The 24130-nt window shown below is 39.7% G+C and overlaps 1 protein-coding gene across 1 annotated transcript; it reads right to left on the bottom strand.

The window, feature by feature from the left end:
* Window positions 1-1046: 1046 nt before the first annotated feature.
* On the bottom strand, window positions 1047-23636 carry LOC116245280 (uncharacterized). The gene is made up of 10 exons (XM_031616916.2): window positions 22142-23636; window positions 19478-19580; window positions 19107-19318; window positions 18207-18331; window positions 17988-18119; window positions 17660-17768; window positions 17257-17345; window positions 17079-17158; window positions 16094-16160; window positions 1047-3400 (listed from the first exon to the last, which is right to left on the bottom strand). Exons 4-9 carry the CDS (start codon window positions 18280-18282, stop codon window positions 16095-16097), a joined length of 552 nt encoding a protein of 183 aa, XP_031472776.1. The 5' UTR covers window positions 18283-18331; window positions 19107-19318; window positions 19478-19580; window positions 22142-23636; the 3' UTR covers window positions 1047-3400; window position 16094.
* Between the last annotated feature and the right edge of the window lie 494 nt (window positions 23637-24130).

The following is a 24130-nucleotide window of genomic DNA, read 5'->3' as shown; positions in this document are numbered from 1 at the left end:
TTGATGACTGGAAATAGAAGTGGGTTCACATTCTCTAATGCTTAATATTCGTATCCACAGCTAGACATTTAGACCCTGACATTAGGCTTGAAATTCATATGGCATTTATCACATGACAGGCTTCGGTGTCTAGCATGCCTGGTGCTTGTCCATATTGCTTACAAAATGAGGCATTAGATGTGTATGGACGATACTGTTAAATTTAGTTGAATTATGCCTCATGGCAAATTGAAATGATGCGAAATGCAAACCAAGTGCTTTGATAGATGGAAAGGCTAGTGCATGGGCTGTGTAGCTAGATGGTCTACCTTAGTTCTGTTTTTGTCACTCAAGATGGCAGAAAAATACTTGTACATCATCTAAATCAGGCATGGTAATTGGGTTCACTTCATGCTAGTAATTTTTACTATTACTTGGTTTTCATGTAGCTATTTTTTGCTAAATCTCAAGTTTAATTAAGAAACCTTCATTTGCTTTTGATTTCTAGAGGAACACAACTTCAATACTTAATTCAGATAAAATAAAAGCCAGAGTCACATTTACGTACAATTATGATTATGATTGATGATAATGATAGTACAAGTGAAAACACCTAACGCGTTCAACTTGAGATTTTTAGGGAAGAAGATCAGCAAAGCTGATTTTAGCTAATTGTCGAAACCTTTATGGTCAAAACACCAACTAGTCAGTCGAATTGTATGTCTGGTTGGCTGTGGGTGTTAACCCAACCAGTTTTAGACCAAAATCATGGCTCTAAAATTAGCCATTAGTCACCGGGCCTTTGATCAAGTATTCAGCATTCCCAAAAAATAAAAAAAGAAGAAGAAGAAAAACTAAGGAGTCAAAACACTTGACCCTCTTTTTCTATATCTACTGACGAGTTTGTTTCTTGTTATCTTCCTTTTTTACTTTTTTCTGCCTGCATCGTCTTTTCATACTCTTTTTTTCTTTTTTATCTTTTCCTTTTTTTCCTCCTCCTTTGTCTTTTTTTCTTCTTTGTTTTTTTTGTCTTCATGAATTTTACTGAGTTGCTGCCATGCTGTCTACCCTTACTGTTGATGCTTCTTTTTCTTTCTTCTATGAGGCAAGTGCTGAAGGTTTTTGCTCACTGCCTTTTATTACGCCAGTGACTTTATTTGAACCCTTTAGTAGCATTGGATTGTTACAATGTAGTTTATAACTTTATCATCATCGGGTACTATGCATAATAGGTGAACTATGTATTATACTTGATTTACGGTGATTGTTGATATTGTATGTATTCTTATGATCATTTAATTGTTGTGTTTCTATATTCTTTTATTGATTTTTCTAAAAGACTGAATCTTCTATTCTCAACTAGTCTGGGTTGGTCTTCTCAGGGGCTTAACTAACATATGGCCTATGTTTGTCTAGCGGTGGGAAAACCTAGGGATTATGTTTAAGATCTCAAGTGTTAAAGCTCATCTAACAACAGAAAAACCTAAGTATTTGTGTGACATCTCAAGTGTAAAAGAGGAAGGAAGGTCCAATACCTGTGATTTGGAAAAGAGCTAATGGACATATATACTTGGGTCTAACACTACCTTGTGCCTTTGTTCAGAGTCAGTTGTGAACAAAAGTAAGCTAAGGGAAACAATAGAATCCAACAGACCAAATGTTGTAGACAGTTCTCATTGAGTTGTTATAATGGAAAAAGAGCTAATGGTCAGGTATACTTGGGTCTGACACTACCTTGTGCCTTAATCAGAGTCAGTTGTGAACAAAAGTAGGCTAAGGGGAACGATAGAATCCAACAGACCAAATGTTGGAGATAGTTATAATTGGTTTAGAATCATGTTCTATACTCACACTTGAGGCCCACGATGAGAGTTTCAGCCAACAAAATCAAACTAGAAATGCGCTATTTAAGGTGGTTAAAAAATTAAGTGTGGCATGAATTTGTCAAAAGGCTTGTATAGGAGATATTCAAGATTTACTTAAGGAAGGAAGTCTAGATGGTATAGGCTGTAGATGGATTTACAAAATTTAAACTGAAAGTTGACAATACTTTAGAAAGGTGAATCCACAAGAGTATAAACTAGATTATGAAGAAACTTTTGCTCTTGTTGTTAGAATGACCATTGTAGAATCCTAACTGCAACAGCTTCAATTTAAAAGTATTTGTCAAATACATGTTCTATCTACCTTTTGGAATCTCAAATTAGATGAAAAAGTTCCAATGGATTTTCCTCCTGGTATGAAGGTTCATTAAGGTTAGATGCTTAACTTAATGACGACTCTATATGGACTCAAACAAGCAACAAAAGTTTTGATTGATTTAGTGGGCTCATGAGTAATTGTGGTTTTTAGATCAGCCTTTTGCGAAGAATATATATGCAAGTATTGCTATCCTTATTATTGAATGTTTTTGATCTGTGAGTTATTAGAAGTTACAAAAAGAATCAGACCAAATGTCTGTTGAAAAACCAATTTGACATGATCGATTTTGGTTGCTTGACATCTTTCTTAGGTACTGAAGTTGCTTATTCTGACAGATTAAGCTCTAATAAGTTTGCCTCACATATCATTGTCAGATCTTGACGGTTAAAAAAAAAACAAAAAAAAAACTAAGACATCAAATGTTATCGGTTTAAAAGTGAAGGTTGATGAGTACCTTTGAAGAATCCAACACCATATAAAAATTGGTTAGAGAACTGATGTATTTAAATTTTAAGCATAACCTGACCAGAGGTAGCACATGCTATACATGTGGCTAGTCAAATTCAATATAATCCTACATCTGTAAATGTGAGTACAGCTATCTGTAATTAGATGTGTTTAATTTACACCATTAAGAGATTATTTTCATTGTCATCATGTTTTCTGAATTTAATTGCATATGTATGTTAAGTAATGTACTTATATATGCTACATATGTTAATAATATTCTACAGAAGCTACACTCCAGTTTTGTACTGCTTCTTGTATTGTTAGTTTTGTATTTCTCCTGGTTTTATATTTGAATTCTTTTGGCCTAAGTCCCCAGTTTGAACAAGTTAGAGCTTCAATTATTTATTAATGGAAACAGACCTGAACTCCTTTCCTTGTTATTAATTCAGTGAGGTAAGGTTTGGCATATCTAGCTTGATGAGCCTAAGTGTCCTGCACTTTTTGTTTTCAAATGGAAAAATTTAAGCTGGACATGTGTGGATTAACTTGCTGCCAATGTAACTAATCCATTTATTTATGCAATAGAAAGTACTGTACTTATCCAAGGCTTCTTGGTGACTGCAGAAAATCTGCAATATTTCTGTAGACAAAATTCACAATCAGAACCATCCACCCTACCATCACTCCTTGTAGTATTCACGATCAGAAACATCCACCTTAGCATCACTCCTTGTAGAGTTGTAGTGTAAAACAGCGCTGGCCATCATCACTATCCTTACATTTAAATTGATGTCATTCAAATTCTACCAGACGTAACCTTAGTAATTGAAACTTGAAAGTGCTAGGCAGGCCTAGGCAGTGGACCTTAAAAACAGGACGAGGTGGTGCCTAGGCAGATAAAAATTGTAAATGAAAGGAGGAAAAAAAAAAAGAGGTAGAAGGAGAATAAAAAGAAAAATAAGAACAAAAAAGAAAAAAAAACTAGAAAATAAATAATAATGAAAGGCAAAAATAGAAGAAGAAAAAAAAAAGGAGAAAAGGAAAGAATTTTACTTTCACTTTTTTTACTTGGCAGGCTAGGTGGACCAGCCTAGTCAAAGGAGTGGCTTCTAGGGCCTGGATACCTAGGTGGCTGCCCAGGTGCAATTTTGACTACTAAATATATAACAATATGTCATTTGCTAGGAAGCCACAGTCATTATATTTACAAACTCTTTTTTGTGGACATCTGATATTACGAGTCACTAAATCCAGTAGAAGCCAACCAACTGGATTGATTATGTGAATAACCAATAGAGAACTCATGCTTGCCATCCATAAATTAGAAGATATATTAACCTGTGATTGTGAACTTTATTTTTGCTGGTGCTTTCTCAATCTGAGTGCCTTTGTATTTGGACAATTTGGTCCTATACATGCTTTTGCTTCTTCTTCAGTCAGGCTTAGCTGTCTTTGTCATTGATTGTTTCCATACTCTATAGTTGGACTATATATGTGTTTTTCCCTGTTCCCCCATTGTAGGGATAGATACCATGTTAAGTTGCATTTGCACAGGTGGATTGTGTTTCTTGTTGGTAAATGCAGGTCTTGTCTTCTTCACCTTTGAAATACATGTGATTGACTTTTGTTTGTTTATTTGATTGGTGAAGAAAATAGCAGCAAGATCTAAAGAAACAATCTTTTGAGTAAGTTTTTTACAGAATCAGACAAAGCAAACTAGATTGAGTTAAGTTCAGGTTGAATTCCAGAAAATGTTTTAGCTAACTAAACTAGATTGCCTTTTGGATGTGCATGGTGTCACAATGCCAAATTGCCAATATGGCTGCCTTCAAGATATAAAAGAAGAAAATGGAAAGGGCTATATGAGAAAAGGAATGGTTGCAGCCTTCTCTTGTATTGCTCTTCTATACATATATATCTTTTGTCATGTCAGGTATATGAATGCTCTTATTACAAACAAGTACATGGCAATAAGTTTTATTTTGCAGAAATTACAGAAATGTCCCCAATCAATGCAAAGAATGCATTATTAGTGCTGAAAATTTCAATATTATGAATCCCAACTTGATCAACTATAGTCTATGTGGCTTCATGATATTTGACCATAATCAACAAGCATGCTTAATTAGGGTAAATCTCAAGCTTAAGTACCATTAATAACGGGTCCGGACTGGACCGACTCATACTGAAATCAGATCCATACTGAAAACATCAAATAACAAGACCTAGTAGAAATAAACTACTATTGCTCCCCATGATCCCTATATGGATCGTAACAATTACTCCCCCCTTATAACACCTTGTCCTCAAGGTGTGAATGATGGAAACCGCTTCTGTATGTCCTCCGAATCTTCCCATGACGCTGATAACTCCTCCTCAGAGAGCCACTCAATCAGCCACTGTACCGTCCATTTTCCATTCACCTTGAGTTGTTGTACTCCTACTAGACGTAGGGGTTGGATGCCAAAGGCGATCGCCAAGGCGGGGGCGGCTACAACTTCACTTTCTGTCGGTGGCTTGAGGCACGCTTTGAGTTTTGAAACATGAAAGACCGGGTGTATGGTGCTGCCCAATGGTAACTGTAATTCGTAGGCGAGATTCCCGATCCTCTTTAAAATCTGATAAGGACCAACATACCTTGACAACAACTTACTTTGGCCTGCCCCTCGCATACCTAGCAACCGTTGGGGGGGTTGTCTTAGGAAAACCCAATCCCCTTCTTGAAATTGAAGTGCTCGATGGCGACGGTTGTACTGGATCACCATGCGATTCCGTGCTGCTGACAGGTGTTCCTTAAGATCCTTAAGAATCACATCGCGACACCTCAACTCCGTATCAACCAGCTCATCGCGTGCTGTCCCCAATTGATATCGGCGAATAGTCGGAGGAGGGCGCCCATAGACTACCTCAAAAGGGGTGGTGTTCGTGGATGTATGCCAACTGGTATTGTAAGTGAACTCTGCCCATGATAGATAGTTGACCCAGGTTTTGGGTCGCTCCCCCACAAAGCATCTCAAATAAGTCTCAAGACTTCGGTTTACGACCTCTCTCTGCCCATCCGTTTGCGGGTGATATGTTGGACTCATCTTAAGTTGAGTCCCCTGCAGTTTGAAATACTCCTGCCAAAAAGCACTAAGGAAAATCGAGTCACGGTCACTTACAATGGAGTGTGGCATACCGTGAAGCTTCCCCACGTGCTCTTGAAAGGTCTGCGCTACTGTTTTGGCTGAAAAGGGGTGTGAGAGCGCTATAAAGTGGGCATATTTGGAGAGCCTATTTACTACCACCAATATAACAGATTTTCCCCGAGAGCGGGGTTATCCCTATATGATGTCCATGGATATGTCTTCCCAAATTTGCTCAGGAAGAGGAAGTGGCTGTAAGAAGCCAGCAGGTCGCGTGGTCTCATACTTATTGCATTGACATACATCACATTGTCGCACATAATCCCGCACGGCGCGCTTCATTCCCGACCAGAAAAATGCCGTCCTTAAACGCCGATAAGTCCCTTCCACTCCTTCATGGCCCGCGCTCTTCGAGTCATGATAATGTGAGATTAAAATACCTGGCAGATTTGTCTTGGGCAGGATAAATACATGGCTACGGAAGTAGAGGTAAGGAGGGCGCCACTCGTAACCATATCGTCTCGTCGGATTCTGTAGAAGGTCAGTTTGTATTCTTTGAACTGACGCTGCTGACTGGTGGGCCTGCTGAATGTTTGTCCAAATGTTGCACTGAATGGCTGATAGAGTCCAGAAGCCGTGCCCCTCCTGCACCTATCGAGAGAGACCGTCTGCTACTGGGTTTCTTTCCCGCTGCGATGCCTAATCTCAAAATCAAAGCTGAGCAGTTTCATGACCCAACGCTGCATTGCCGGTACCAATGTTTTCTGTTGTAGGCAGTAGCGTAGGCTGTGATGATCTGTGAGCACCACAAATTTCGTACCCAACAAATAATGTCGCCATCTAAGGACCGCCAATACCATAGCAATGGGTTCGCGCTTGTAGGCTAATTTGCTGCTGAACGTGGGTCCCATGGCGCGACTGAAAAATGCTATCGGATGTCGGTCTTTGCTCAAAACTGCGCCCACCCCTGTGTCAGATGCGTCTGTCTCCACCTCAAACTGCACGTTGAAATCGGCCATGCATAGAACTGGTGCTGTGGTGATAGCCTCCTTGAGTTTGTCGAATGCCACCTTGGCCTGGTCAGTCCATCGAAACCGATCCCTTTCTGTGAGGTAGGTCAAGGGCGTTGCGATACTTCCAAAGTTGTGCATGAACTCATGATAGTATCATGCCAATCCTAGGAACCCGCGTAGTTCCCGAACGAACTGAGGAATGGCCCAATTACGCACTGCCAGTACCTTAGCCTCTTCCATCTTCACGCTACCGTTGCCAATCACGTGGCCGAGATACGTGACTTCACTCATGCCGAATGAACACTTAGAGAGTTTGGCGTGAAGGGAGTGTTGTCGCAACGTAGAGAGCACCACCTGCAGATGATTTAAATGCTCCTCTTCTCTGCACTAAATACAAGGATGTCATCAAAGAAGGCCAGTACGAACCTATGCAGGTATGGCTGGAAGATATCGTTCATGGGTGACTGGAACGTCGCAGGAGCGTTCGTGAGGCTGAACGGCATCACTCGAAACTCATAATGTCCATCTGGGGTTAAGAATGCTGTCTTAGGGACATCTTGTGGCACGATCCGTATCTGGTGGTACCCTGCTCGAAGATCCAGCTTCGAAAATAGGGCTGCCCCCCTGAGTTCATCAAGGAGATCTTCCACGATGGGCAGAGGATGACGATCCTTCACTGTTAGGGCATTCAAGGCACGGTAGTCTACACAAAACCGTCAGTTTCCATCCTTCTTGCGCACCAGGAGGGCAGGAGACGCAAACGGGCTGCGACTAGGCTGGATAATTCCCTGTTCTAACATTTCTTGCACCAATCGAGTTAGTGTATCACGTTGGGTCGGGTTATACTTGTATGGTCTCCTTTTCACTGCATCTGCCCCGGGATGTAGCTCTATATGGTGGTCATAGGCGCGCGAAGGAGGCAACCCATGAGGGACACTGAACACATCTGAAAACTCTTCCAACAGGGCCGGTAGTCGTGCACTGGTGAGGGTGGGTTCTGACCTCTCCTTCCCCTCCGCGCTGGTCATGAGGAGCATGTACGAAGCAACCGCTCCCTGCAACATTTTGGAGGTGGCGGTCTCTTGAACTAGTTGTCTTGGAGGAGCTGACAGGGTTAGGCGCTTCCCATCCGGTTGCGTAAGGTGCATTCTCATGTTAACGAAGTTCCACACGACCTCGCCCAGCCCAGCCCTTTCAACCATTGGATGCCCAAAACGAGGTCCGCCCCGACCATTGCTAGTGTATACAACTGTACCAAAAACCCATGGCCCTGTAATTCCAATTTCTCGTCGGTGCACCGCCCCTTACATTTTAAGGTGCTTCCATCTCCCACGACCACATCAAAAGCCGACTGCTGGTTGATTTCACACCCCAGGGCTCTAGCGGACTTCTCACAGATGAAGTTATGCGTGGACCCTGTATCCACAAGTACACTGACCTTCCGACCGCGGAGTCGGCCCTCCACTTGCATCAATTGAGGCACTTCATGTCCCGATAGGGCATGGAGGGATATTTCGGGCGACTGGGCAAACTCTCCTTCACCTTGTCTCCGTTCCCCAATAGTCTCCGTCGGGGCGTCCTCCCCTTCTTCTTCGACTAGGTACATATGAAAGCATCTACATTCGTGGCCCGATGTCCACGGTTGATCACAATGGAAGCAAATATTTTGATGTCGTTTTTCCCTTATTTGTTCCGGGGTCAGACGACGAATAATAGGCCGGTTTGCTGGTTTGGTTAAGTTCTTCCGGCCGGGTTGTATTTCCGAATTCGTAGTTGCTGCCCCGTGAGGACGAACCCCAGCTGCCCCTCGCCCGAGGCTTTGATATCGCTGCTGCTTTTCCTCCACCATATGGGCTATCGCAAAACAGTCATGCAAATTGAGGGGGTCACATGCCTTGCACCTCAATATGAATTTCCTCTTTGAGTCCCCCAACAAAGGTACCAATCAAAGCTTCTATTGGCCATCCCCGAACCATATTGCTAAGTTCTTCGAAACGCTCCTGGTAGTCTTCAATCGACCCCGTCTGACGTATTTTGGAGAGTTCCTGATTGTAATCAACATAAGCTGAAGGTCCGAAACGCGCCGCCATGGCTGAGATCAAGGTCCTCCTATCTGGTCGTCCGTGTTGAACCATGTCAAGGACGCAGCGTCAACCATGTCAAACAGAGATTGAATGAGTCAAGGAGTGTCATGAACTCATGATGTATTGAAAGCATGTTCAAGTTCATGCAAATTGACGCAACATGGAAGCAATGAAAGGCCGGTTGTTTCATCAAAACAGAATCATCAGGCTGATAGCCGGCTCAACCATTAGATTTGTTAAAGATACAAAAAAAAGGGGTTTTCTGAAATATTAGGAAGTTAGGGAAGGTCTCTTTAAATGTTTTGTTACTTTTAGTGGACTTCTCTTGTAATTTTCCCTAACCCTAATCTCTTAATAGAGATTAGGGTCACGTAATGCTAGACAACTTTTTGCTGCCTCTCTCTCTCTCTCGTAACATGGTATCAGAGCGGGTGTGGGCGTCGACGGCAGAGTGCACTTTCCGGTGACCTTCTCCGGCGATCACCATCTTCTCCGACGAACAGCCAAGTGAGTTCGTTCCTTTTTTTTTTTCTCTCGTTCTCTCCCTTGTCACCGCTACTCCTTATTCCCTCTTATCACCCAATAAGGAGACAGTGAGGGAATAGGGGTTGGGCGTGCCGTGAGAAGGAGGACCTGATCACGCCTATGTGGATGGCGTGATCAAATCCTCATATTGGTCGTATGAAGAGACTATTGTGGATGCAGCGTGACGTGTGACGCTGTGGTTTGTGATGATCGTAAATACAGTTTCGGTAAAGTCAAGCTGCGTGAGGTGTTGTGGATGCTTTGTGGAGTCTATGTGCTGCTTATAAATTCAGGTTTTTGAATATGATCAGATTTTTTCTATAGATCGTGGATACAAATTCAGTAAAGAAAGGCTGCGTGAGGACTGTTGCTGATCCTTAGTACAAGTTTTTGTTTGATTTCGTGGATTTCTTTGACACGTGGACAGGAAGTTTTATGAGAACTAGCTGCTGTTATAAGTGGCAGCAGTCTTCAGTCGTTGGGAGTTCATTCTTGTTTTTGTCATCGGCTAAATCAGATCTGAACAGTAATTTCCTAGCCCTCCTTCTTTAAACGTTTGCGTCAATCTGGTCTTCTTTATTTACTATGGCTGAAAACAGTAAATCTGAAGGGTCTACTGACTACAAGATGGCTGGGAATTCATTCTCTTATGGAACCACGATGAAATTTAATGGCTCAAATTATGAAATATGGTCTAGGGTATTCATAATGTCGGTGGGCTGGTCATAGGAAGAAATATATTCTTGAGGAGGATGAACCTATTGAGAAAAAAGGAATATATGCTGCGTGGGATGAAGATAATTATATTGTTATGTCTTGGATTATGAATAGTGTGGAGTCTCATATAGCCCCAACTATTGCATATTATACCAAGGCCAAGGATATGTGGTCTTTCTTGAGAAAGACATACTCGCATGCCACTAATGTAATCAAGATCCTACAACTAGAAGAGGAGTTATGCAACATTCGACAAGGGGATCAGGACCTATCTCAATATTTTGCTACTTTGACTGCTGCATATGAACGGTTAAAGGCTCTTCGCCCACCTTGCCAGCATTGTTATGCATCACACGTTGAGACTGGTATGGTGGCAAAGTTCTTATCTGGCCTATCTTCAGAATACTCTGTGGCAAAGTCTCAAATTCTAACAGGTAGTGAACTTCCAGATTTAGCAGACACGTATAATAGGCTGAGTCGCTTTGCAGCCACTCTTTCTCAGACTACGCATGACATACCAGTCTCTGCACTTGTGATATCAGGAGGACGGGGCCCTAGTTCTTTTGGAGGCACTAGGGGGCGTGGTACAGGCCGTGGTGCTGGACGTGGCAGATTTCAGTGCTCTTATTGTGGCAAAATTGGTCATCTAGAGGACCGTTGTTGGGACAAACATCCTCACCTCAGGTCTAATGTTTCCTCTGGACGTGGTGGAGGTAGAATCACCACAAGCAGAGGTCCTTCTTCATCCCAGGCAACTCATTCAAAGGCAACAATATCTATGGTTGAGTCTTCTACTGATCCTTCTATATCTATGTCATATTCTCTTAACCTAAGTAAGGATGAATATGATCGTGTTCTTGCTCAGAGGTCTGGCTCTACATCTGCCTCTACATCTACCAATGCTGCTGTTGTAGATTCAGCATTCTCTGTTGGTGCTCCTACTGCTGATCCAGGTATGACATGGATGATAGACTCGGGCGCTTCTAGACATTGTTGTAATCAACCACAAAATTTTTCATCATTTGTCAGATTTTCTACACCACAGTATGTTAAGCTGGCTGATGGCAAGTTGTCCCCTGTTTTGGGTAGTGGTGATATTTATCTTCCACATTTAGGCACTATTACACATGTGCTATATGCACCTCAATTTCCTGTTAATTTGATATCTGTGAAGCAGCTAGCTATCGACTTACAATGTAAAGTCATTTTTGAATCTGACTCTTGTTCTTTTCAGGACTTACCAACTGGGAAGATGATTGGTGGCGGCCATGAGCGTGAGGGCCTTTATTTTTTGTCAATCCCAGTTGATGTTGCTGCATCTTCAGTCCCTTCCAAGCCTTCTCCCTTCCAATGGCATCTCAGATTGGGTCATCCGTCCGTACCAAAACTTCGTCGCATGTTTCCAGACATTCCTGCATCAGAGTCCTTCTTATGTGATGCCTGCCAGTTGGGCAAGCATACACGGAGCAACTTTCCTTCGAGTCAGAGTCCATCGAGTCAGAGTCCTTTTGATCTCATTCATGTGGATGTATGGGGTCCTAGTCGGGTTCCTTTTCGATCATGTTTTCGATATTATCTTGTTCTAGTTGATGATTTTACTAGAGTCAGTTGGGTTTTCTTGTTAAGGGAAAGATCTGAAGTCATATGTATTCTTCAAAAATTTATCAAGGAAATAAAAACTCAGTTTGGATTCATTGTCAAAAATATTCGCACTGATAATGCTCTTGAATTCAAGTCTTCCATTCTACTTCAGTTTTATGCCGACCATGGAATTCGACCTCAATATACTTGTCCACATACGTCCCAACAGAATGGTGTAGCCGAACGCAAACATCGGCAACTCCTAAACGTAGCTCGTACCCTCATGTTACATTCTCACATGCCTGCCTATTTTTGGGGTGATGCTATCCTTACTGCGTGTTACCTCATTAATAGATTACCCTCTTCCTCCATTCAAGACCGTATTCCAATTCAAATTCTATATCCAGGGCGTTCATTATTTCATTTACCTCCCAAAGTTTTTGGATGCACTTGCTTCGCACATATCCTAGGCCCGAACAAAAGCAAACTGGCTGCCCAAGCTATCAAATGTATCTTTATTAGCTATTCAGCTAATCAAAAGGGATACAAATGCTTTGATCCCATGACCAAGAAAGACATTATCAGTGCGGATGTTACCTTCTTTGAGTCTCGTCCTTATTTCCCTCCGTCAAGTCCCTCTTCATCTGAGATGCATGCACCTATACCTCTTCCTATTCCACCAGTGTCACTTGAGTCATTTCCATCATCTCAACCTAGGTCACATGAACGTTTTCTTGAGCCTCCGTTGGTTTACACTCGTCGTCTAGGTCCCTCTCTCAACCGTCCACCAGCATCGTCTCAAGAGGTAAGCTCTACTGATAAGACTGACTCAGGTTTAAGTGATGACTATTCTGCAGCAGATCTCCCTATTGCTATTCGCAAGGGCAAGCGACAGTGTACCTTACATCCTATATCTAATTCTGTCTCTACTGCTCATCTGAGTACACACTTAGTACAGTTTGATCAAGCTTTATCTAGTCATGTTATCCCGTCCTCGCACCATCACGCCCTGTTAGATCCACGTTGGCGACAAGCTATGCAGGAGGAAATGGATGCTCTTCTTTCTCGGGAGACTTGGGATTTGGTAGACCCCCCAACACGCTGTGATGTGGTTGGCTCACGATGGGTATTCACCATCAAGTATCATTCTGATGGGTCAGTTGAAAGGTTCAAGGCCCGTCTTGTCGCAAAAGGTTATATTCAGACTTATGGTGTTGACTTCTTTGAGACCTTTTCGCCTGTGGCCCGGTTGGGCACTATTCGCTTGATTATCTCTCTTGCTGTCCAACGAGAGTGGCCTCTTTTTCAATTGGATGTCAAAAATGCCTTTCTGTATGGAGACCTTTCTGAAATTGTTTATATGCAGCAACCACCTGGTTTTGAGCGACAAGGGGAGTGTTCCAAGGTATGCAAGTTAAAGAAGGCTATTTATGGACTCAAACAGAGTCCCCGTGCATGGTTCCAAAAGCTTACTGAAGTGTTATCTAAGTGTGGATTTAGCCGATCCCAACTTGATCACTCATTGTTTATCAAGCGAGGCTCAGCAGGACTTGTGATATTGATTGTCTACGTGGATGATATTGTTCTTACAGGGGAAAATGATCAAGAGATAGCTCAAACAAAGGAGTTTTTACAGCAACACTTTGTTACGAAAGACCTTGGACAACTTCGTTATTTTCTTGGTATTGAGGTGGCTCGTAGTAATAAAGGAGTTGTAGTGTCTCAAAGGAAATATGCTCTTGATCTTCTACAGGAAACAGGACTATTGGGGGCTAAACCTGCCACACTTCCATGAATCCTCGCATTCATATACATGATGATGACTCAGAGCCGTTTGACTCTAGATCTTACAGATCTCTGATAGGGAAACTGTTATATTTGACTGTCACTCGTCCCGACATTAGCTTTGCTGTGAATAAGTTGAGCCAATTCATGGAAAAACCCCGAAAAGTTCACTGGGATGCAGCTCTAATGATTGTAAGATACTTGAAATCAGCCCCGGGAAAGGGGCTATGGTTCAAGAAAGGAGAATGTGTTGACATCGAGGCGTATAGTGATGCTGATTATGCTGGATCTGTAGATGATAGGAAGTCTACTACCGGGTTTTGTGTCTTTGTGGGCGGTAATCTTATTTCCTGGAGGAGCAAGAAGCAGAATGTTGTGGCTCGTTCTAGTGCTGAGTCAGAATATAGGGCTATGGCTCAAACTGTGGCTGAAATGTCGTGGGTTAGATCACTACTTGTAGAGTTGGATGTCTCAGTGAATCTCCCAATGAAGATGTATTGTGACAACAAGGCAGCTACATATATCGCTAACAATCCTGTCTTCCATGAGCGGACTAAACACATTGAAGTGGATTGCCACTATATTCGGGACTTAGTTCAAGGAGGAATTGTTAGCACTATTCATGTCTCCTCAGAAGATCAGGCAGCAGATATTCTCACTAAAGCTCTTCCCATAGGCGATTTCCTGAGATGTTGTAACAAGCTGAGCATGATTGACATATATGCTCCAGCTTGAGGGGGAGTGTTAAAGATACAAAAAAAAGGGGTTTTCTGAAATATTAGGAAGTTAGGGAAGGTCTCTTTAAATGTTTTGTTACTTTTAGTGGACTTCTCTTGTAATTTTCCCTAACCCTAATCTCTTAATAGAGATTAGGGTCACGTAATGCTAGACAACTTTTTGCTGCCTCTCTCTCTCTCTCGTAACAAGATTCATGTAAAATTTTTTAAACTTTTCATTTACAGTGCACATAAGATTCTGCAGTGGCTCGAAAATGGTTTGAAAATTAATAAACTGAATGTTTCTAATGAAATCACATCCAGATCTAAAAGGCATGATCTTTGTGATGATTTATGAATGACCTGGATATAGCCCTGAACATGAGTCGGGTTGAGCTCAAGCTCAGTTCGGCACCTAAAATACTCAGCTTGAGCTCAGCTCGAGTTTGAGTCGAGCTCAATAAATTGGGCTGAAGATCAATTCGATAATAATTTTTGGAGCTCGACTCAGTAATAATTTTTGGAGCTCGACTCGGTAGGCTTGCTTGTCATTAGCAAGATTCAGCCGCTAAATTCAATACTGAACCACCCAAGAGGGATAAGTAGAATAATGGCAGAGAGAGAGAAAGAGAAAGCTAGAGAGAGAGAGAGAGAGAGAGTAATTAATGATAGTCATTGTTGCAAGTCCTTTACCAAAAAATATTCCTTTCTTGCCTCTTGAATCTCTCTCTTTACACCTCTAACAGGGAAGTCTAGGTCCCAAGGAAAAGATGTCTGTGCATGCCAACATTTGAAACATCTGAGGGTGTCATGAACTCGAGCTCGACTCAATTAACTAAACTAGTTCCTATGAAAAACTTGAACTTGACTTGTTTGTTGAAGGTGTAGGATCAAACTCAGGTTTAAGAAGAGCTTTACCAAATTGAGTCCGAGCTATTCGACTCAATGTGCACCCCTACCTAGAGATCAAATTCAAATATTTTTCTATTGGTTTTCTAAAGCTGCTGATAATGCCAACCAATAATACAGTATAATAAAAATACCATCACAAGGTGAAAAATACATAATATCATAGTGTTATCTCAAAGCTTTGCAAGTTAAAAAATGATATTTTCAGCAAACTTGAAATGTATGTTTCAACCTTATGTCTTTTTTTCTCATAGATGAGATTCGTTTGGTTATTTCATAGATTCTATATAATTAGGCACACAACACACACACAATGGCATGATCCTCAACCAAGCCAAACAAATGCCCCTATTAATAAGCTCTATTTATTTTTATTTGTGTGCCTTTGTCCATTTGGGAGGTCTTTGAGCCTCGCTTGTTGTAATTGTGAACAAGCCTTTTGTCGTGGCTTCTTGAATCATTTTGGCCGGATTTTTACACCTCTATGCTTCAAATTCAAATCAATGTGTGCTGGAGCAGTCATATAAAGCAAACTTCACATTTTTTACTCATTCAAGAAAAGAATCCAGATCATGCTTTCACGACACCTTCAGTCAATAGGTGACACAATTATGCCTTCCATATGTGCATCTTCCGAGCATGAACATCCATGTTATCTGTTTACAGAAATACTTATTAACACCAAACTGGTTTCCTCTTATATATTTCTAGGTTTATGCAGTTGATAATTGTTTACACTTTACACTAATAGATGAAGAATTTTGTCCTTCTATCTGTTTATCATATGATTAACATGACTAAGAGAAAGGATTTAAGATTTTTTTCCTACCATTTAATTTGTGCGGTAATTATTTTGGTGTCTGACTTTTTTATTGATTATGATACAATATCAATATTCGGCTAAATATTATGTTTATATTCATTATGACAGAATATTGTTCTATGACTTCTTTAAAAGTTTTTCAGCTATGAAGCATGTGCTTCTTGTTTAAAAGCATGTGTGTCACCTTAAGAAGGAGCAGAGCCTTGAAGGACGTTTTTTGTTTCCAAGAACACCATTCTCACTTGCACAAACTGCAAAATGAAAACCAATATTGCTAACAAATGAAAACTTAAAATTCGAGTCAGGTATTCTTTTGATCCAATAATTGTAAACTAGAATAAATCAAATTTTTTATTTCTAGATAGCACTATATTTTGAAGTCAATGTGGTCAACAGCACTTTTTTGCATATTGATTCAAAAGATGAATGAAAAATCCCATAAATCACTAAAACAAATCAGATATTGATGCACAAAATTTTTACAGTAAATTGCTTGCTCTGAAGCACTTCACTTTGAAGCATGGAGGTGTAACATGACTTGACATAAGAAAAGGAAAGACTGATAAAGCATCCACCTCCCATCACATTTGACTTCTGAAACCCAAGCTATAGTCCTTAGAAAAGTGAAAGCCTTTTTAAGCATCACCAACATCCTGATCTATGCAAATGAGGATACCGTAGCATTTTAGACATTGGTAAATATTTTTATGACAATATTTTATAAAAATTAATCTCCCTAATTTTGGGAACTTATTTATATGAAAAAAACCAACTGATCATAGCATTCATGCTTTCAGTGTCCTATTCCCTTTGTCTGGGCTAGCCGCTAGATATGGACATATTCATTAGTATTGAGATAGTTTCCTGTTAATTATATATCTAGCCACATAAGTCAATTAAGTTGCACAACTGTGCACGCCGGTAATAAAATTACTGACATACTAGAGAACAGAAACAAACTGAGGAACCACATAAACACTAAAAAGGACTACTTCTGATAGTCCAATAGAAAGGTTAAGCACAGGATACTGATAATGCAACTGGAGTGAAGTAATGACAAGAAATCAACCAGCAGTTTGATAACCAAATAACCCTTCAAATCATCTTAATTTCATGCAACAAAATACAGAACCCAACATCTAAACGAAGGAAATGATTTGATTTTGAACCTGATATATGTAATCTTTAGAAGTACGTCTTGATACAGATTCTTTGAGTGCATTAAGCAAATATTTTGCTGACAACGAAACTGCAAGTGCAAGAGAAGCATCAGGAGCAAAACAAGCATTTCTGGTATTTTTTCCTCAAATAGGAAAAATGAACTGGAAGATAGGAAAAGAAGCACACCATTATGAAGTGAAACTGCTTTTGGTTGGTCTATGCAGTCGATATCAGAATCAAACTTATTACAGCAATCTGCTTCGCCATGCAATTCGCTACCACAAGTAAACATTATGGTGGCAGTTCAACCGCGTCAGTATGGGATCACTAACGCAAGCGACATTTGAAGGTGGTTTCTCCTCAAGCATTAAGCTTGAGATGTTACACCCTCTCTGCATTGGATAACACTGATGACAAAGATTATCATTCATTGGTTCCACAAAGGATCTATTCCATGCAATCAACCTCTTTATCAGGGTATCAGTCCAATCATGTTTAGCAACTGTACCCACCATGCCTTGCTTATCACACTGGCTATTATTATGAACATCAAAATGGACACTGTATATTACTACAAGAGAGCTCTTACCAGTAACTAGAAGCATCTAATAGATTTTGTCCTGGGATGGAATGAACCTTGACATCGCCAAGTGGTACATTGCAATCCTGAAACTCAGTACCACTTTGATCAATTTGATCTGTCGTTTGCAATTGTGACATGAATGAGTACAGTTGTAAGTAAAGTCCTAACTACTTGAATTTCATTTTCAACTGTTAACCATTTATGCCAGCAAAGTTATAGGTAATCCACAAAAAAGTGTGTGACCACTGCACTGCACTTGCTTCTTCTCCTATATGAAGCTGAGGAGAGTAAATAGTCTTTCTTCATGTTCTTCTATAGATTGTCTGATACCTACCATTAAATTGTAGAACTAGTGGTGGTGCAACGGAAGAGAGCATAAATCGCGAGTCCTCTGTATTGGGCCAATGAATGAGAAGACTTTGCAACCAAATACATCCTGACCATACTACAACGTTCTTGATTCCACCTGCACAGCATTTCAAGCAGCTATTCAGATATGAAATCCCTTAAAGATTTTTAGATTCACAAGCGAGTTTGTTCCAGCAATGATTACCTGCCAATGTGCTAAAGCCCATGGTCCTCTGATTGTCGAAAATATCTGTGGAACAATGTATGGCCTTCTTTGTCATTACAACAACAGACCCTATGACTTACATGGCAAGAACATGAACAGCATCTCTGCAGTGCAAAAACATTATTAGGATTTCAGAATCGTTCTCCTTACCTCCAACATCAGTTCCACCAAATATTTCACCTAAAAACATGGGAATATAGAAGAGATATCATGGCACCTAAGGAACATGTACAGAAAAATAAAAAAGAAAGCAATATGCAGGAGACAAGAAACAGGCAAAATTACCAATAAGAATCTCAAGATAAGTTGATATTTCCATGCTCCAAAAAATTCAGTATCCTTTACAAGGTATCCTCAAAAATTCATCTCATGCTCCAAAAAATTCAGGATCCTTTACAAGGTATCCTCAAAAATTCATCTCTACAAACATGAACAGTATCATGAAAAGTAAACTGTCAGGATACATGTACCGCATCCTCATTTCAGACAGAGAGAGAGAAGGATTCCACATAAATTAAGTTTAAAGAAAGAAGGTTATTGCATGGACTGCAAAGTGCATGATCAAGTTACGTAGTCCCACTTCAATCCACTGCAGTGTCCCCCTTGATCCAGGAATAACGGTTGGTTAGCAAGCTGTCCCCATCTTACATTTTCTCCAACATAACAAAGATTTGGGAATCCAAAATAATTCTCAAACTGAACCAATTCCAAAAATATGATAACAACTGCAGGCATATAGGCTCTATGAGTAAGGCAACATGACAAACAATGGAGCAAGTGCATGTTCATGCTCGGAGGAATAGCAGAATTAGCAGTTGAAATATCATTATAAAGTGCATCTTCATACCAAATGGTGTAGCAGAGTTAGCAGTTAAATACCATTGTAAACAAGGATATTTCCAAAATCATTTGTCAGTGGTTGATGCACTGGATTGGTATCCCTAAGTTGCAATGTAGCACCATAAAATGCATTTTTGCAGAAGGCAATGCGTGAGTTACACCAATATTATATCCACAATCTAATCTGCTTATGCCAATGGAGAGTAGCGTTGCAATTTCCTTGCTGGCTCCTTCTTTAACATATGCATCATCTGCAGCAGGATAAAACAAAAGCCTTGTCTTATCTAAACGAGCCTAATATCCAAAATCTCACTTGATTTTGCCACCGGGACATGATTCTCCATTTTATTGACTTTCTTCCTTCTCATCAAGAATGCTAAACAGAGTAAAATCAAGTAACTTGCAATTACCTCCACATAGCTCAAGTTGAACTTTCTTGCTTCCCACGACATCAGGGCCCCGTCTCTGAAGTGCTGCCAATAGCATCTCCATAGTCCATGAACATCCTAGTCCCTACATGAAGGACATGTCAAATCAACTTCAATACCCATTGACTGGTTAATAAGCCATACAGCAAAATAGAATATGCTATAAACTATATGCAAAGAAGATGCCTTTTATCAACAGATGTGTGTGAGGTGTCGGATCTAATACTGAGGATCCATTTTTCTTTTCTCATTTTTCTGTCTAAGAGGTGAAGAGTCGATATATCATATACACAGCCTGGTTGAGTGGACTAGTCTTCAGTCTATGTAATAAACCCACCTCTTACTTTTAAGTTTCAACATGGCATATATATTGCAAGGGGATTAACTCTAATGATATAGATTATAGAGAACTACACGAGTTCACTGGGAGCTGGGCTCCTGTCTTACTTGGTTGAGTAGAACATTGTAGTGTCGGCGCTAACAACATGATAAGTGTCAAAAAGTGGTATTACAGCGTACAAACCACTGCCTACAATGATTACTTGTACAGTGAATCAGTGAACTATCAAGGTAATGAATAGCTATCAATCACCAACCATTAAAGGGAAAAAGAATAAGAGAAACTCAAATAAATATCTATTGATATGCTATCAATTCCTCCTACAGTTGGAATTCATGAATACGAGAACAAAAAGATGAACATAACTTGTTTTTCCCAAAGACCATAATAAACTTACCACAGAAATTGAATAATTTTGGAGCGAGTACACAATTTATGGAGGTGTTTCCTTAAAATTTTAGTTTCAACAAGTAATTTTAGCAAATGAGAACCAAAGCCCAACGAGTTTCCGAACCAAAGAATTTCTGAACATTTAATGAAGCAATAAGACGGGATAAAGCTCCGTGGTCAAGAGAAGAAAATCTAGGTATCATAGACTAACACATGTGCATACCCATGTTCCCTCCACAACACCACCCCCCCCAACCCTTTTTCTTCCTTGCAGTCGTAGAAGAGTAAGAAGAAGACAAAGAGGCTCATCAACTTACTAAGCGCCATTTAATCCCCTTATGGATCTAAGCAGTGAAGACCTAGTGGGGCAGGATACAAACAAGGAGTAAAAACATTTGGAAATGATAATGCAAACCACCAATACAAAATATAAAGAATAAGAAGAATGAATCTGCGGATATGTATGGACGTGCGAATACTTCCTTGTCAAGTAGTCATGTCCTGCTTCCGACAGTCATTTGGGAAAGTATGCGCTATCGGCAATTTTGACTCCATTAAAATATGTGCACAAATTATATGACTTAGCATTCGAGCATTCAATGAAAAAAGTGATTACTATTTCATCATTCAATGAGAAGGGAGATACTTGACAAAAGTATTTAGGAATGTTAGAAGTCATGAAACACATATACACACACATATACATATAAACCATATCCCTATAGCATCACTGTTTTGAAGCCAGCTTATAGTATCAGCAAAAGTGTTCCAATATTTTCAAAATACACCAAAAACAAAAAATGTCAAGATATTATCATGATATTATCCTGAGATATTTCCAATATTTTTCTGAGACTTTCACAAAAGCCTCCTCTCATATATTTGAGCATGTGAATTTTTTTCGTTAATTTTCATGTTTTCAGAAAGTTTTTCTATTTCTTTATAATAGCTAATAGGAAACTTATTATCATGTTTATTTTGTTCGTTCTTCATATTTTTTCATTTAAAACTTCTAAGATTTTTTCCCTTTCATTTTCCCACTAACATCCAAATTTTGGCAAGAGCTCGGAAAGAAAATTTTGCTGAGAAAATTGCGAGAACAATGTCTCTGGTTATGATATAAATATATATAAATAAAGAACATGTAAATTATGATATAAATAAAGAACATGTAAATTATTTCATCAATAATTATTATAGATTACAATTTTGTATGTAAGAAAACAATATGTTATTTCTCAGCATTGAAAATTACAAATTTACATGTGTATCGTCTAATTTTTTACAAATAAAATAGAAAAAATATGCGAGGCGTGAAGTCTAATCGCCCGAGGCAGGAACCGACTACTGGCCTTGCGGCCCTCGCTGTTACCCATTTCAAAGATTGCCGGCCATGCAGTTCTCTACTGTCTAGTTCTGATAGCACATGGTGCTTTTACAATCTTCAAGTAACAGTGCAAGCACATTTTCTCTTTCAGAAAACCTTGCCTTCCATACGAGACCCTTGCACTTGGTCGTTGAAATTGAACCGGCATGTAGTTCTTTCTGCTCCAATAATAATGAGTTAGATATAATGCACATCTCGATGAAAACTGAGAACGAAAAAGGTACGAAAATGTTAATGTTTTCGCCTCTCCAAATTGTACATCCCTGATCCCCGGACAGTCATCAACGAACCGTATCATCATTGGTGCACTAAAGTATCGCAATCAGAACCATCACAACTCTGATATACACCAAACAAACAAGAAACCAAGAAACAGTCGAAAAACAAATTCCCAACAATAGACCGCCACTCGTCACCCAGCAAACTGCTAAATACGAATCAATAACTAACCTCCAGTATAAAATAAAAAAGAAAAGAACGGGATGAAATCCACATGAAGATCATCCAACAAAAGCCAAAGAATTGGAACCTTTCCGCCCCGTGACGCCGGCAGTTCTTCATCTGCACCCTGCACTCCTGCAGGCACGACGAGTCTATCTGGACGCCGGAAATGATAAGAGCGATCCCGCACATCCTAGGCTTCCGGCAAAACCCAGTCGGAAATTTAAAACCCCCACCGACCTGCTCTTCGTTGAAACCAAAATGCAAAATGCACGGTTTTTGCTCATTTTAAGCCTGCACGTTTGGTCGTTTGGCCGTTTCTCCTCCATTTTCCTGCGGACCCCACCTAACCAATGGGATCTTCTTTTTTTTCAAAAATATTTTTCCTTTCATCATTTGCATGCTTGGAAAACAACATGAGAAGAGAAGCAGTGATATTAGTGATATTGTAAATCTTCTAAAGCATTTGAGTCATATTCATAAATTATGTTACAATGTTTCATAAATTTATTTCAATATATATTTATAAAACATAACAATTTGTTACTGTTGCCAAATATGCCCTTAAATACTGTTTTACGGCAAGAGCTTTACGTGAATGTGTAATGAATATATCTTAAAAATTGAGTATTATTGAAACATTATAACTAATATACCATGAATTTACCTTAATCTTTAAAACAACTTAGTCTCCACAATATTCTATTCTATTGCTATACATTAAATGGACATCATGAGAAAGGGTCATTCTTCCTTCAGCCTACATCAATGCCCAACTCTAAGGAATTATCTTTAAGCAAAGTCTGTAATTTTTAGTGTTTTTCTCTATTTTATTTTTGTATTTATTTTCATATCTGGACACTTTTGCAGTTTGACCAGATTGGCGCTAGTTTGTTGACTAGCTCCAACGGCTTCTTCTAGAGCTGTTGGATCTATCTAATGGCTACTTCTTTATTATGTTGTTTTGTCCATAAACAAGGGAGAAATCCCATTTGTAATAGAACTGTTCTAAGCAGTATTTTTTCTGTTTATTAATAAAACTTTTGCCCATTTCCTTCCAGCTTCGCTGTTATTCTTTTGTGCTCCTTCCCGGAAAACTCATGCGGAGGGGCGAGCCCTCAATTTTATTGACAAAAAATTGGATATTTACAGCCAAAAGCAAAATCCTCACACAGAGATGCAGACATTAGAGACCAACGATGGAAATGGGGTCCCAAGAAGATGGCTGATGAAGCCATTCTTGGTAGCCCCTTTCTTCACTGGACATGAACAATAGAGCACAGGCCTCGCTCGCAGGCAAAGTGTCATCGACGTGAATCCTGAATAACTGTTCCGAAACTTCTTGAAACGACCCAAAATTCGTTGGTCTGGATGATTTCGACCAATTGATCCACCTTTTCTATTTTCTTTTGTTAGATTGCACTACAAAATTGCCTTGGAGCTCTCTGCAACATTGAAGACATCTGTTTAGCGCCCAAGTTTCTACTGTATTAGGACCGGAGATCGTCCTGGTAACCGAGGTGAACGGGAAGGATCCCATTGCATGTTGGTTAACTCACCTAGTAGTATTACAATGATCAGCATGCAATACCATACTGGTATATTAGTAGTTTATAAAAGTATACGATATGGTACTATGGGACCATATCATACAACATACTATTATATAAGATATGTTACATATATTCTTAAAAATACAATCATTACAAATTATTGTTAATTATTTTTTACATGAAGTGGCCGGATTTTATTTTTAAAAATTTGACAATTATGAACTAAAAGATTTCGTGGCAAATGTGCAACACTGCAACTCCACATCAGAAAAGATTACTCTAGATTTAAACAAATCGGGTAAAATATTTGTTAGTTTCTATTTAAGCTCTTTGTGTAGTGGTAGCACAAAACCATCGAAGGGAATTGGCAGTAAAGAATATAAGTTTACGGTAGGTGTAGAGTCCATAATCACAAATATGTTTTTTGCATTTTAAACGGTGGCATAATAATACAGCGAGTTGGAAAAAAATGGAGAAAAAAAATCTTAAAAATTTAAAAAAAATAAAATAAATAAGAAACCAAT

Source organism: Nymphaea colorata, unplaced genomic scaffold, assembly GCF_008831285.2.
Source record: "Nymphaea colorata isolate Beijing-Zhang1983 unplaced genomic scaffold, ASM883128v2 scaffold0619, whole genome shotgun sequence".
NCBI lineage: Eukaryota > Viridiplantae > Streptophyta > Magnoliopsida > Nymphaeales > Nymphaeaceae > Nymphaea > Nymphaea colorata.
The sequence above is the reverse complement of the archived record's forward strand: the minus strand, read 5'-3'. Positions and strand labels throughout refer to the sequence as shown.

What these genes read in the sequence shown, in the direction of transcription:
- LOC116245280 (XM_031616916.2), bottom strand. Translation starts at nt 18,282, where the DNA reads ATGACAAAGAAGGCCATACATTGTTCCACAGATATTTTCGACAATCAG. An exon ending in GGGCTTTAGCACATTGGCAG is followed by an intron (nt 18,120 to 18,206) that starts GTAATCATTGCT and finishes AATGCTGTGCAG; the next exon opens with GTGGAATCAAGAACGTTGTA. An exon ending in TTAGATGCTTCTAGTTACTG is followed by an intron (nt 17,346 to 17,659) that starts GTAAGAGCTCTC and finishes TACTTGTGGTAG; the next exon opens with CGAATTGCATGGCGAAGCAG.